The 15,421-nt window shown below is 39.6% G+C and overlaps 1 protein-coding gene across 3 annotated transcripts in view; it reads left to right on the top strand.

Annotated features, from left to right (window-relative positions):
* Positions 1 to 6,385, top strand: part of GTF2A1 (general transcription factor IIA subunit 1) — a 41,344-nt gene extending 34,959 nt beyond the window's left edge. For all 3 annotated transcript variants that reach the window (XM_081141351.1, XM_081141353.1, XM_081141352.1), the window contains exon 9: positions 1,498 to 6,385. In XM_081141351.1, coding sequence (XP_080997477.1) covers positions 1,498 to 1,605 — 108 coding nt within the window. In that variant the 3' untranslated portion in view covers positions 1,606 to 6,385. The remainder of the gene's footprint in view (positions 1 to 1,497) is intronic.
* The last annotated feature ends 9,036 nt before the right edge of the window (positions 6,386 to 15,421 follow it).

The following is a 15,421-nucleotide window of genomic DNA, read 5'->3' as shown; positions in this document are numbered from 1 at the left end:
ACTACATCAAGCTAAAAAGCTTCTTCACAGCAAAGGAAACTATCAACGAAGTGAAAAGGCAGCCTACTGAATGGGAGGAAGTATTTGCAAATCACATATCTGATAAGGAGTTTGGTATCCAAAATATATAAAGAGCTCATACAACTCAATAGGAAAAATACAGTCTGGTTTAAAAATGGGCAGAAGATCTAAATAGATAGTTTTCCAAAGAAGAAATGCAAATGGCCAATCCATACCTGAAAAGATGCTGATATGACTAATCACCAGGGAAATACAAACCAAAACCACAGTGAGCTATTACCTCATTAATATTACCTGTTGGAATGGCTGTTACATATGTATAAAAAAAAAAGCCCAACAGACACGGCTCAGAGGTTGAGCATCAACGTGTAGGATCCAGGAGATGGTGGTTCGGTTCCTGGTCAGGACACATGCCCTGGTTGTGGACTCTGTCCCTAGTTGGGGTGTGCAGGAGGCATCTGATCCGGGACGACTCATCATTGATGTTTCTTTCTCCCCCTCTCCCTTTCTCTCTCTGAAATCAATAAATCCTATTTTCAAAAACCAACACAAAAACCCCGCAAGAAGTAACAAGTTTTGGCAAGGATGTGGAGAAAAGAGAACCCTTGTGCACTGTTGATGGGAATGTAAATTGGTACAGCCACTATGGTAAACAGTATGTATGTTCCTCAAAAAATTTAAAATAGAACTATCATGTAGTTCCACTGTTCCACTTCTGGGTATTTATTCAAAGGAAACAAAAACACTAACTGGAAAATATGTATAACCCTCATGTTCATTGCAATATGCAAGATATGGAAACAACGTAAGTGTCCATCGATGGAGGAATGAATAAAGAAATAGTGATATATATATGTAATGGTGATGCATAAAATGGAATAACAGTCAGCCAGAAAAAGAGAATGAAATCTTGCCATTTGTGACATGAATGGACCTGGAGGGCATCATGCTAACTGAAGTAAGTCAGAGAAAGACAAATACCATAGGGTCTCATTTATATGCAGAATCTGAAACAAACAACGCATAGCTACAGAGGACAGAATGGTGATTGCCAGAAGGGAGGGGTGAAATGGGCGAAGGTGGTCAGAAGGTGCAAAGCTCCAGTTATAAAGTAAATAAGTCAAGGGATCATAATGTACAGCATGGTGACTGTAGTTAATAATACTGTGATGTATATTTGAAAGTTGCTAGGAGAGTAAATCTTGAAAGTTCTCATCAAAAGAAAAAAAAGTTGTAACTGGTGATGAATGTTAACTAGACTTACTGTGGTGATTATTTCTCCATATATAAAAATAATGAATCATTATGTTTGAAACTAATAGAATGTCACATGTCAATTACATATCAATTAAAAGAAACAAGTTTGCAAATGCAGTAATGTACAAGACAGGTATTTTTGGTGTATGAGTGGGGTTTTTTTGTGTTTGTTTCCTCTTTTATTGTATCTCTTACATTCTTTTTTATTTGTTTACTTAGATACACAGAAGTAAAAACAAATGGAAATTTCATCTCAAGGATGGCATTATGAATCTTAATGGAAGAGATTATATATTTTCCAAAGCCATTGGAGATGCAGAATGGTGAAGAGTTGGTTCATTTCTTTTATAAATAAAATGAAAGAAACTTAAAAAAAAAATTAAAGTGGACAGTTTGAAACTTGGGACATAATCCAACCAAAACTTAACTTCTGCATGTCAGAAAAAGCGCAGTAGAAGCAAAGCTACTGGAACAAAGAGATCTTGACAACATAGACACTACTTCTAACTGGCAAGCCATGGAACTGTAGCACCTGGGGTTGTTGGGGGAAAGGGTGGTTGGCATTTTGTGTAGGAAAACCCTAATTGTCAATTTTAAATACAGGTACCTGCCACTGGTAATTAGCATGTAAAGCTTTGTCTATATTCCTTCCTCCAACTTGGGTTCAATCAGAAAATACTGGTTAGAATGAACTGAAGGAACTTCCCTTTTCATAGATTGAAATGAAACTCCTTACTGTATGTGGTTATATTTGGTAAAAATTGCGTGTGAGCTTTTTACAAAAGGGCAAGAATTATGGTGTTGAATTTTAATTCACTTGTGTAAGGAAACAATTAGAACTCTCATAATAGGTCTTAAATGTTTTTACTTGCTGTTCCCCTCAGTAATATATACCTCTTCCTTCCCTGCTTTATGAAACATCTATTTAAAAGTTAAAGGGAGTAATCAGTGACCACAGTTTGGAGACAGAATTTGACCCAGGAATTGATACTTATTTTAATTAGGTTTTCGTACTCATTAAACTAGGGTCTTATCTAAGCAGAATTCAAATGACAACTTCAGTTTCCTTGCAGAAAAGTTGTAATTGTTTCTTTTAGCCCCACACCTTAAAAGAAACCCTAAAGTGGCTCCTTAGAAATACGGTTTTATTTCACAAAGGTACCATTAAGCTGAAATTATATACACATGAATGGATACAGATTTTTTTCCTGTTGGGCTGAAGTGTATGCTTATATACGTGTTTAGTCTTTAAGCCAAACACACGTTCATATAACATTCTGTTCATTGAAGCGTTGCACAGGTGATGAGGACCTGGATTTTTATTAAACGATTTAGTAATTATACAAGTTTCTTGTGTTTACTAGTAAAGAATTATAAAACTATTATTTTAATTGAACAAATTTTTTAAAATGCAACTTTGTAATTTGAAGGGCAATTTTGGGGATAGAGGGGGGTGGGCCACTAAGTACATATTTACCTCTTTCATTTGGTGGCCCTTCTCGGCCATTGATAATATTAAACATGGGCTTTAGTTTGCACATCGGGGAAAAAAGCATATAAATTTGACTTATATTAAAAATAATAGAAACTTAATATGTATATTAAGAATGCATAGCTCTGTATTCTATAAGGGGCTCTAAAATACAACATGGCAGTGCTGTGTTCAGTGTGCGCTAGTTGCCCGGGAGAGCTGTAGGAACACTGATCTTCACCTTGGTTCTTACAGCTAATTCTTTTCATGGTTTATCTTGACAGAATTCACATGTGTTTAAGTTACTTTTGTATAATGATTTTTTTAAAAGTCTTCCATTTTTGTCTTATTTGCCTTTGTGTTTCCAGAAGTAACATAGAAACACTTTAAAGTACATTGCAAAGAAAAACTGTGAGCTTATTATATATTTTTTCTTTTTTTAACACAAATCTTTAAAATTCTCAAAAAGGCTAATTTTTTTCTGCCTACTTGCCACCCCATGTACCAACTTGGTCCCTTTAACTTATGTTCTGAACATTGGTATAAATGGTGGTTTCTAGCATGCTAGTAGTTAGATTTTATTAGATGCCATAACTGGTAATACGGTTTTTATTTTTACTATGTTAATTTAGTTTTTTGGAGGGGAGATTTATTTGTTTACCCCACTACTCTCAAGCACACACAGGTTTTTCTGTTTTTGATTGAGACTGGGAGAAGAGAAGGGAGAGAGTGAGTCACAGAAGTCCTTTTGTTCAGTTGTGCTTCAGTATCGTTGATGGTAGGTTGGTATTTACCCAGTGAAGAGTCGATGACCTGAACTACCTATGGAAGTTTAGCAGTGCTGCAGTGTTGATTCAACCTTTTGACTGTCTAGTAGTTCTTACGCTACTGAACCTTGTATTATTAAAGGATATTTAGCTCATGTTTGGGGCCCTCTATGTAGACAAACATTTGCATTCATAGTAGAATTGTATTCTGGCCTGTTTTTATAACGTTATTTTCAAACATGAAAGAAACCACTGCTTTCAGAGTGATTCACTAGGGTTAATACCTATTTGTATTTGCACCTGTGTATTGCATATTAATTATGGCGTACTTGGCAAATGCTTTTCATTTACCTGTGAAAATTCTGAAAGCCAGTCCAAACAACACTGCATACCAAATTGTGCTCTTATATATTACTGCATTGTGTTCCTTTTTAATCGAATAGCATGTTTTAGTTTTATTATGGTGGCTTACTATAAGAATGCCACTTTCTTATCTTTTATTGTACTTGAATTCTTAATCATGCTTTTAACATTGTATTTAACAAATCATTTCATTAAGTTCTATAAAAATGTCATTCCTTTGAAAAGGCAAGGATTCCCACTTCAGAATTTTAAAATGAAAATGTTTATTCAAAGAGGGGAAATAGTTCAGACTTGGTTTTATGAAAACAGGTAAAGGTTTCAGAAGAGGAATTGTTTAGATTTGCACAGATGGTGATGGCACCTTTTATTTAAAGAAAAGATTGACTTTAATCAACAGTGCAAAGGAAAATTTTCACAAAATTAATTGATAAAGTGTGGAAATGTGTGCCTCTCACTATATGTACTCTTTTTTTTTTTTTGGTGGTCAGTGGGATAATCAGACCACATGAATGCCTGAGAGCACGTTTAATTTCTGTGGAGAGCCACATTTGGCTAAAACAACTCTTTAATGTGCAATTAGTTTCTAGAGTAAAATGTCTGTTATATGAGGGGGATCTTTATATTGGGCTTTTATATTTTTTTTAATGTTCACATTTCTTTCTGTTAATTAAATGCCATCTTAACATCACATTTATATTGTTGCCTCTCTTAAAATCAAAGCTACCTTGATGTTGTCCTTCTAGGAATACATCAGGATTTGAGGGGAGTGTATAGTAATTAAAATGTGTTTTTTGAAGAGCATATTCTAATAGACTGGTTTTACACATCAAGAACATAAAAATATAATAGCTTTTGTATAAAGGTTTTCTTTTGCTATAGTGAAAATCAAGGATTTGGTTTTCTTACTTTTTTCTGCTTTTTATGGAGGAATGAAAAGGGTTGTCTCCTCTAAGACTAATTTTTGATTATCTTATAGCAATAATGCCACCATTCTTTTCAAAGGTAAATATGCCTTGTACAGGAAAACAGACATAATTTCCTCTTGGGAGTTTTCTTTATAACTTAACATTTTCTTCCACTTAGAAAATTGCTATTTTTTTCAGATTATTTCATCTTGAACTTTTTTGAGATTTTGTGCAATGTAATATTTTATTGATCCATCTTTGTACATTTTCATTTTATTTCATTTGTCTGTCTTCCACCTGTCTGAGTCAGCTATTTCAGATTTTGAATTCATTGGTTAAAAAATAGTTGCTATATATAGTTCCTCATGAGTTTATGTTGAATAGTTTTGCATTTTAATCTATTATGCTATGGAAATTATTCTGAAGTTTATATTCCCCCTTTAAGCCTGCCTTAGTCTATCTTTTGTCATTTTTTATAGTTTAAGAAAGAACACACCAAACTTAATATGTTTGTTTATTTTGAGGAACAAGAGAAACTTTCCCTTCTCTTTTAAGGGAAGAACTCATTGAGTTAGTAACTACTAACTATTAGTAAGTTACTAGTTAGTTAGTAACTGTTTCTGTCGAGGTTCCTTAAATCGGTCCAGTATGCGTCAGGGCTACAATTTGGGGGAGGGACTAATCCTTTTTGCTGTTCTGAGCTACTATTGTCAACTGCTGTTGTACATACTGTTATGTGTAAGGGCGTAAATATATTTATTATGTTTGTATAATTCATCTGTACAATTGCAGATCAAGGTTGCTCTTCTGTGATATATGGGATATTATGTTTTAAAGACCATCTTGGAATACAATTAGAGAACTTAGTATTTTGATGTACTAAGACCTATTTTAAGTTTAATATTTTACCTTTGCAAAAACTTTAATTAAAGATGTTATTTAAAAAAGTAATGTTGCTTGCTTTGCTTACTAGTGTATAATATTGTTATATAGATAACTGAATAAAATTATACAGTTTAGAAAGGAAAGTGCTTTACATTGTTAATGAGAATAAGTTCCATTTATCAAAAAAAAGGTATCATATTCTATACCTTTAAATTTAAGTAGGGTGAGGTATCAGTCTGAATTATTAAACTTTGTTACAAATTCTTAATCATTTAAACAAAGAATAGTTATACTTCCCAGGCACACAGGAATTTAAATTGGGCTAAATTCACACCAACAAAGTGTAACTTTGATGTAATTAACATACTGTATTAAATGAGTATTTCTACTCCGAAAATAGATTACTTAGGATAAAATTATTTGAGAGCATACTTGTTTTTTAATTTCACTGTTTAGCTAAGTTTTTTACTCTTAGTTCAGTTTGTAAATAATTGCATAATAGAATCAGATTTCTGAGCTCTATATTACATATTGAATATATTTTGTGTTATATTTGATGGTATTAAATAATTAGCAGGCATTTTAATTTTATAGTTAATTCAAGTGAAACATTAAGAAGCTTGTCTTTTTGTAATTTTTTATCCTGTTACAGACTACTATATCTAGGAAACATGCAAATTTTAACCATTAAAACAATCATAATAAAGATATTTTATTGCCAGAAAATCTTGTAATTTTGCAGTTTAATACAGGCTCCTACGTTGAAGATCTTAACCTTTTTGGCCTTAGTTTTTCTGTCAGTAATGTATATGGTTTTGAGGATTAAGTGAGGTACATGAGAAGCTCTTAGAATGGTTTTCGCTATGCTTAAGCACTTAATTCTATTTGCATAATTTAAAATGACTCGTGGAACCGAAAAAAAAAATTTAAGTGGTCAAAAATAACAAAAGAGAACATGGTCTGATTAAGAGGAGGCAGTGAGAGATTTGGTCACAAGCAAGCAAGCAAGCAGCCTGGGAGGGGAGTTGGGCCGGGAGAGCAGCTCGGCCGCAGCAGGACAGGAGAGGGCCTTGAAGCCGGGCGGCTCGCAGCTCTTCTCCCTGCAGTAAACATTTCCGGCATTTTGTCTAAAATAGGTTGAATTGTCCCAAAGCTAAGACTAGTAGAACTAGGACATTTTAATAATTACACGATTTTCCCAAATATCAGTGGGTTCTGCCTAGTTTATTTATGGAGAAAAACAAAGATACTGAAATCCGTATTGTTACTTAAAGGCACTGAAGCTGTGGTTACCTCGCTCAGACCCGAGTCCCTCTCCTGGTGACTGTTGGCAGCCCTATTTCTGGAGGCTAATGGCCTTTGTGCCAACCCCCTCCCCAGCCAAGGAGGAAGGGGCAGGTATGAGTAGTCGCACACCTCAGTTTCTGTTTTGAAGCACAGTGTTTCTTAGCTAAATAGGAAATTGAGCACAAAGTACATACTGACTCGGTCACTCAGCTTGCTCTGGCGCTCTCCCGGGGCCAGGCGTTGTGATCAGTACCACTGGATACCCCGAGACGAGTAAGACAGTGGCTGCCTTTCAAAAGCAGGCCCTGGCCGGGGGCTCGATTGGAGCGTCATCCGTACACCAAAAGGCCGCAGGTTCGACTGCTGGCCAGGGCACATCCCTAGGTGGCGGGTTCCATCGCCAGTCAGGGTGCGTATGGGAGGCAACCAGTCGATGTTGCTCTCTTACATCAGTGTTTCTCTCTTGTCTCTCCTCCTCTCTCTGAAATCAAACATAAACTCGGGTGAGAATAAAATAAGTGAAAAAACAGCAGTTAGGTTGGATTGTCTGAGTTCTAATCCCAGTGACGATTGGATTAATGGCAGTGTGAGTTTGGGCATGTTACCAAACCTGAGGTAATACATAGGTTGCATTTAGCAAATCCTTGGTACATGGTAACTGCTCAATAAATGCATTTTAGGACGAAATAATGGTCACAGGAAAGATCTTACGTTTGCCAGGTTACGTATGTGAGTTTACTTTTTCCTATCTTAATAGAAACGGGTTCATGGCCTGTGATGAAGTGTCTGCAGATTCAAATGAAGGATCGGAGGACTCAGTACTAGCAATTCTAGAGATCACTGAGTTTGTCAATAGAAACAGACAATTCTAGAAGCTTAACTGTAGTTGTGGTCTTCACATTGGAAATGAGTTTTGTGTTCTTGAATCAAGAACGTTCTGAGCCTTTTTCTTCAAGCTTCACCTTTCTGAAGGTTGCTGAGTTGAAATGATACTAGTTACCTTCGAGCGCTTCTGGAATACCCTACTTTCCCAAACATGATGTGACAGAATTGGAATTCATTCCTATTCTTCCTTCCCCATTTCCAAACCTTATGTATCCGTGACTACTGTTTGAGTCACTGGGATTTGAAGCTTAATGTTATCTAAACCTGTTTCTTCCATAGTCTTCCCCAGTCCTAGTAAGATTCTTCACTGTCTACCAGGTGCTCAAAACAAAATCCAGGAGTTATCCCTGATTCCCTTCTTTTCCCTCATTTTTACCACACCCAGCCAGCAAGTTTTGCTGGTTTTACTGTCAATACATTGACAACTTCTTTTTATTTTCACTAGTACCTGGTGTAGGTCAACCCCAAACCAGACTGGCATCCACCAGTCTGACAGAGCTGCTCTGTTAAACTTCACTTTTCATATGAAGAGAGAAACCGTGGGGCAGTGGGACAGGCTCCCTCAGCTGGATCAGAAACGGGGGGCAAAATCTTTTTCAAGGTAAAATAGACAAACATAAAAGTTACCATCTTAACCATTCTTAAGTATAGAGTTTATGGTATTAAATATATTCATAATGTGCTACCCTCACCACCATCCATCTTCAGAACTCTTTTCATCCTGTAAAACTGAAACTTTATACCTATTAAACAATAACTTCCAATTTCTTCTTTCACCCAGCCCCTGTCAGCATTCTATTTTCTGTCTCTATGATTTTGACTAAGTAGAGTCATGCAATATTGTCCTCTTGTGACTGGTTTATTTCACTTAGCATGATATCCTCCGGTTCATCCATGTTGTAGCCTGTGTCAGAATTTCCTTCATTTTAAAGGCTGAATAATATTCCATTGGATGTATACACCACAGTTTGCTTATCCATTTATCCATTGATGGATACTCAGTGGGTTGCTTCCATGTTTCAGCTACTGTGAGTAATGCTGCTTTTTGGGACCCTGCTTCCAATTATTTTGGGTATATGCCCAGAAGTATAATTGCTGCATCATATGATAATTGTATGTTTAATTTTTTGAGGAACTGCCATGCTGTTTTCCACAGCGGCTGTACCATTTTACATTCCTACTGACAGTACAAAAGGTTCCAATTTCTACACAACCTTGCCAACACTTGTTATTTTCTAGATTTTTAAAAATAGTAATCATCCTAATGGGTGTAAAGTGATATCTCATTGTAGTTTTGATATGCATGTCCCTAATGATTAGTGATGTTGAACACCTTTTTATGTGCTTATTGGCTATCTGTGTATCTTCTTTAGAGAAATGTCGATTGAAGCCCTTTGCCCATGTCTGAGTCAGGTTGTTCTTTGTTGTTGAGCTTTAGTTGTCTATATATTCTGGACATTAATCCCTTACCAGATACATGGTTTACAAATATTTTCTCCCATTTTGTCAGTTGCCTTTTTGTTCTGTTGATATTTGCCTTTTGATGCATAAATTTTAAAAATTTTTATGAAGTCCATTTTGTCTATTTTTTCTTTTGTTGCCTGTGTCCTTGGTGTCATATCCAAGAAATCATTGTCAAATTTAATGTTGTAAAGCTTTGCCCTGTGTTATCTGCTAAGAGTTTCATAGTTTTAGGTATTAACATTTAGATATTTGATTCATTTTGAGTTAACTTTTGAATATGGAATTAGGTAAGGGTATGATTTCATTCTTTTGAATGTTGAGGTCAAGTTTTCTTTGCACTATTTGTTGAAAAGACTGTCCTTTCCCCATTGAATAGTCTTGTGACCCCTGTCAAAAATAATTTGGCCATATATGTGAGGGTTTATTTCTGGGCTCTCTGTTCCATAGTTCTGTAGTTTGTCTTTATTCCAGTATCACACTGTTTTAATTACTATAGCTTTGTAGTAAGTTTTCAAATCAGAGGACTTTGAGTTTGAGGAAATGAAATGAGGTTGCAATATAAGAGGTCATACACACACACGCACGCACGATGAGGTCTAGTGATGTGACCGACTCTCTGGGTCAGGGTAATAGTTGCAGCCTTTTGCTGGGACAGGGCTGTGGTTTTGCTTTCCTTTCCTTGCTTGATCCCTGCCTGAGCCTGGTTTTCTAGGCTTCCCATTCATTGGCAGACTATTCTACCCTTTCAATCAATTCGATTTCTGCTGACATTAACCAGAGTCTGTTTTTGTTGTTTGCAACAAGAATCCTGATAGTACAGCTCAGTTCATCTGATAATAAGCCACTTTGGGCATTGAGCAATAAAGATGAAAATCTTTATTAATCATGCAAATCAGTCTGTTGCGTGGCTCAACAGCAGAGTTCATGCTCAGTTGCACATCTACACAGTATTCAAATACTTCCACATTTATCTGTTGGTAAGCCACTGTAAACAAGGTTTGATTCAGCAAAACTGTGGAAACAATAAGGCATGTCTTAAAAATCACCTTCTTTTCCTTGCAAGTGTCTTCAACCTTCATATCGACCCCTTCTTTTTATTAGGCATTCAATATCCTGTAGTCTTCACTAGATACACAAAACAGCAGTGCATTTACGTTATTATTATTAATATTATTGTTTATCAGCATCAGTTACATTTGTGCTTGGATGACTAATTATCCTTAAGTATAAGAGGTTCAGTTACATTTTAGTTCTTTATTTATAGTGGCATTCATAAATTGAGTACCTACTATGAGTACCATGAGAGTTAGACCCAAAATCCAACCTTGGTAGCGTGACCGAGAGTTGGGAGAGTTGGCAGAGTCAAGTAAGGTGCCTCATCCCTAGCATAGCTGCTTTCTGTTGGCCAAGCTGGGGCCTCCCTGCGTGAGGCCACTGGAGGCCCATCTGTAGGAGCTGAAGGAGCATGGTGGTTTCACAGTCTATCGATATCTCCCCAAGCCTGTCTAGCACCAGTCAGCCTGCGTTGGGCCCCTCAACTCCAAAACTTCTCTTTTTTTTTTGGTATAAACATGTATCTGGACCCTGTGCCCTATCCTGAGGTGGCACTTAATTTACATGTTGTGTATTGTAAGGACTGTGTGTGTGATGCATACCGAAGTTATTTTCACGCTCTTCAGACCCTCTTTTTGACATGTTCCGTATATTCTGGAGCCTCCCCATAGAATTCTGCTCCCTACAATCAAGAGACCTTGGTCTGGCCAGTGTGGCTCAGTGGCTGAGCCTCAACCTATGAACCGGGAGGCCATGGTTCGATTGCCAGTACCCCTACTGGGCGTGCAGGAGGCGGCTGATCCATGTTTCTTTCTCTATCTTCATTAATGTTTCTCTCTCTCCCTCTCCCTTCCTCTCTCTGAAATCAATAAAAAACATATTTTAAAAAAAAAGATCTTGTGTGGGGAGTTCTTGTTCTCAAATAAGGAAGTCATTTAAGACGGAAGGAGAAGGTGTCTGGCAGATTTTATAGACACAGCTCTTAGTGGGGCAGAAAGAAAAAGTCTGGACATACAGGTTTGGTTGAAGGGAAAGAGACTAGGAGTGAGTGTTTCTTGAGTGCCAAATGCTTTGCCTGATCTTCTAATTCTCACAACAGCCTTGAGAGTGTTTATTTTTATCTGCATTTTACAGATGGTCGACTGAGCTTTATGGAGGTCAAGTACTTTACCTAAGATCATAGAGCGAAGCAATAGTGCAGCTTGGGCCGGTTGGTAGAATGCGGACTGTAGTGAGGATGAGGTAGGTGTCCCATCCCCTCAGACTGCAGGAGCGAGTGGTTCCACCTTAGACCTGTTGCCAGGGGCCGTGGTCCCTGCAGCAGCCTGGCCTCCTGCTTCCGCTCAGAGGAGGCATTCTGGGAACACTCCTGACTCTTCACTGCCTCTATTTACCACTCTAAAAGGACACTCAGCAAAGACAGGGATATAAATAAATACACCGCCGGATTCACGATGGTGAGGTCGCTCTGGACAGTGGTTCTATGCTGACTTGGGGATCAGCAAAGTGGTCAGTTATGGCTTTTCCTTCCACAAATAGTGTGAAGTTAAATGAGTTGAAGGAAAAGAGTATTTTCAGAAAAAAAATCTATATTTGTTTGCCTAAGGGAGGGTTGTCTACCCTCAGCTCACACCACTTCTCTTCTGGAAGTTTATTCCTAAGAGGGCTCCCTAATGCAATCAGAGTGGCCCTGGCTTTTCAGAGTCTCATCGGGTGCAACAGGAAAGTAGAAACCCAGAGGCTGACAGCCTGGGATCATTGGAGGGCCCCACTTTTGTTTTTCAGTTTAAGTACCTGGGCACAATAGCCCCTGTCTCCAGGTGGAGCTGTTGCACGCGGCCCTCCTTGGTATATTTTGCAGCAGAGACATGCCCAAGGCGCAGTCTAGAGAGCAGGCAGGAAGGGGAGAACCGTTGGCAGAGCATTTAAACACCATAATAAAGCTGATGAAATTCAGTGTGTTTTTATTTTTACCATGGACCAGGAAATCCTAAAGAATGTCAATGATAAAACACTTCTTACAAGAAGTATCATTTGGTGTAAGTCCTAATTGGCCTCAATACCACGATTAGTGTTCAGTTTTAATAATATTTGGTAGCTTCACTCATATTACATATCTTATTAAAAAATATTTGTACATTTTCTACATTTCACATAAGTGAAATAAGACAATCACAAAAATACAAAGGCTGCATGATTCCACTGATAGGAGGTATCTGATTCTTAGAAACAGAAAGTAGAGTGGTGGTTGCCAGAGGCTGGGGGAGGGGGAAATGGGAGTTATTGGGTTTTCTGTTTTTTGTTTTTTTTTTAAATTTATCTTTATTGTTGAAAGTATTACAGGTGTCCTGTTTTTTCCTCCCAATTGACCCCCTCCACCTCACTCCCACCCCCTCCCCAGGCCTTCATCCTGTTATTAACTGTGTCCATGAGTTATGCATATATGCATATAACTTCTTTGGTTAATCTCTTTCCACCTTCCATCTTCCCACTAAAATATGATCGTCTATTGCATGTGTCAGTGTCTCTGGATCTATTTAGTTCATCAGATTCTTTTGTTCATTAGCTTCTTCTTAAAGACCTTTCAGCTTTTCCTGCAGTGCTGTTTTGGTGGTGATGAACTCCTTTAGCTTTTTCTTATCTGTGAAGCTCGTTATCTGACCTTCAGTTCTAAATGATAGCTTTGCTGGGTAGAACAATCTTGGTTGTAGTCCTATGTGTTTCATCATTTTGAATATATCTTGCCACTCCCTTCTGGCCTGCAAGGTTTCTGTGGGGAAATCAGCTGACAGTCGTATGGGTGCTCCCTTGTAGGTAACTAATTGCTTTTCTCTTGCTGCTTTTAAGATTCTCTCTTTGTCTTTAACCTTTGGCATTTTAATTATGATGTGTCCTGCTGTGGGCCTCTTTGGGTTCCTCTTGTTTGGGACCCTCTGTGCTTCCTGGACTTGTAAGTTGATTTCTTTCCCCAGGTAGGGGAAGTTTCCTGTAATTATTTTTTCAAATAGGTTTTCAATTTCTTGGTCTGTTTCTTCCCCTTCTGGCACACCAATAATATGAATGATGGGCTGCTTGAAGTTGTCCCAGAGGCTCCTTATGCTCTCTTCATATTTCTGGATTTTTTCTTTCTTTCTGCTCTTCTGGTTGGGTGTTTTTTGTTTCCTCATGTTCCAAATTGCTGATTTGATTCTCAGCATCCTCTACTCTACTGTTGATTCCCTGTAATTTATTCTTCATTTCAGTTTGTGTAGCCTTCATTTCAAATTGGTACTTTATTATGTCATCGATGTTCTCAGTTGTTTTCATAATAACATGGTTGAGCATCCTTATAACCAAACTTCTGAACTCTGTATCTGTTAGTTTGCTTGGATCTATTTCATTTAATTCCTCTTCTAGAGATTTCTTCTGTTCTTTCCTTTGTGACAAGTTTCTTTGCCTCCCCATTTTGGCTGCTTTCAGGTGTTTGTTTCTATGTATTAGGTAGAGCTGCTATGCCTCCTGGAATTTGTAGAGTGGCTTTGTGTAGCAGGTGTCCTGTAGGGTCCAGTGGCTCAGCCTCCCCAGTCACCTGAGCTGGGCCTTCTCGGTGCTCCCCTGTGTGGGCTGTGTGCACTGTCCTGTTGTAGTTGAGCCTTGGTTACTGTTAGAATCACTGGGAGGAATTGAACCCCAAACCAATCGGCTGTGAGGACCAGCTGCAACTACAGCCAGAGAGCTGCTGTGCTGGAGACACCCCTATGGAGCAGGATTTGCTTCAGTGGAGCTTTGGTGTTCACCAAGTGGGCCCCTTGAGTGTCACTCGTGGATGTGGTAGGGCTATAATCCAGCGTGGTCGAGTCTGCCCACCAGGTGCACTGTCTCTGGGGCCTCCCGGGAGGTTCAAAGTCAGCCTGTGCCAGTGCCTTGTCCAGGGCCACCCAGCATGAGCTACACACCAAACTGTAGTTGGCTGCTCCTTGTGCTGGGCTTGGAGGTGCCCAGGAGAGGCCAAGCTGTGAGCCAGTGCAGCTGCCTCTAGTGCCAGGCCTGGGGCCGCTTATCAAGCCCTATGGGGCCTGCTGCTGCTTGTTTGAGAGATTTTAGGAAAGTCCTAAGCATGAGGCTCGAGAGGCCCCTTGCACAGAAAAGCCCCTGGAAATGGCCTGGATGAGCGGCAGGTGGGGAGGGGCGGGGCCTCCGGGAATCACGGGGCGGGGCCGAAGGTGAGTCAGGTGCTGGCGATTCAAACATGGCGCCTGCCTGCCGGCCGTGTGCGGGGAGGACTTGCCACAGGAGTCATGGCCTCTGCCAGCCCTTCTGCCTGGGAGGAAGCCGCCCTCCGCCTCTCGCCCGGATCTCAGGCAGGTTAGTTCCCCCCCGAGTGTCCCGGGTCCTTTCCGGCTGCTCCCGGCGCTGGGCTCAGAGGGAGCGTCCGAGTGAGTCCGTGCCGGGCCCTTTAGAGGAGCTGCTGGGGCTCCCGCGGCCTCCGCGACCCTCAGGGACAGTCCCCGCTGGTTTCACAGCCCGAAGGTGTGGGGACGTCTCTCCCCGGCCCTGGAGCCCTGGGTTGGGCGCCTGCTGTGGGGCTGGGACCCCTCACTCCTTGGGGAAACCCCCGCCGCCGAGAATCCCTCCTGGGTTTACCTGGCGGCACCAGGTGTGGGCCCGAGGCTGCGTCTCCGGGATCCAGCCCCGATCCACCCGCGTTTCCGCCCCTCCTACCCTCTCGGTGCTGCTTCAGTCCCCTGGTTGTGGGGCTTCTGTTCAGCCGAATTTCTGGAGGCTCTGAGTGGTGGTGGTTCTGTATTTTAGCTGTGAGTTTGATGTGGTTGCGGGAGGCGGCGGGTGCAGCTGTTACCTACGCCGCCAGCTTGTTTCCCCCTCGGGGAGTTATTGTTTAATTGGTAGAGAGTTTCATTTTTGCACGATTAAAAAGTTCTGGAGCTTAGCTGCACAACATCGTGAATATATGTAGATGAGACTACTGAACTGTATGCTTAAAAATGGTTACGATGGTAAATGTTATATTGTGTGTTTTTACCACAATAACAAAAGCATACATATTTTTATATAAACATTGCATT

The sequence above is a fragment of the Miniopterus schreibersii genome (genome assembly GCF_964146895.1).
Source record: "Miniopterus schreibersii genome assembly, chromosome: 1".
NCBI lineage: Eukaryota > Metazoa > Chordata > Mammalia > Chiroptera > Miniopteridae > Miniopterus > Miniopterus schreibersii.
Note: the sequence above shows the minus strand (reverse complement) of the source record. Positions and strands in the feature narration are given on the sequence as shown.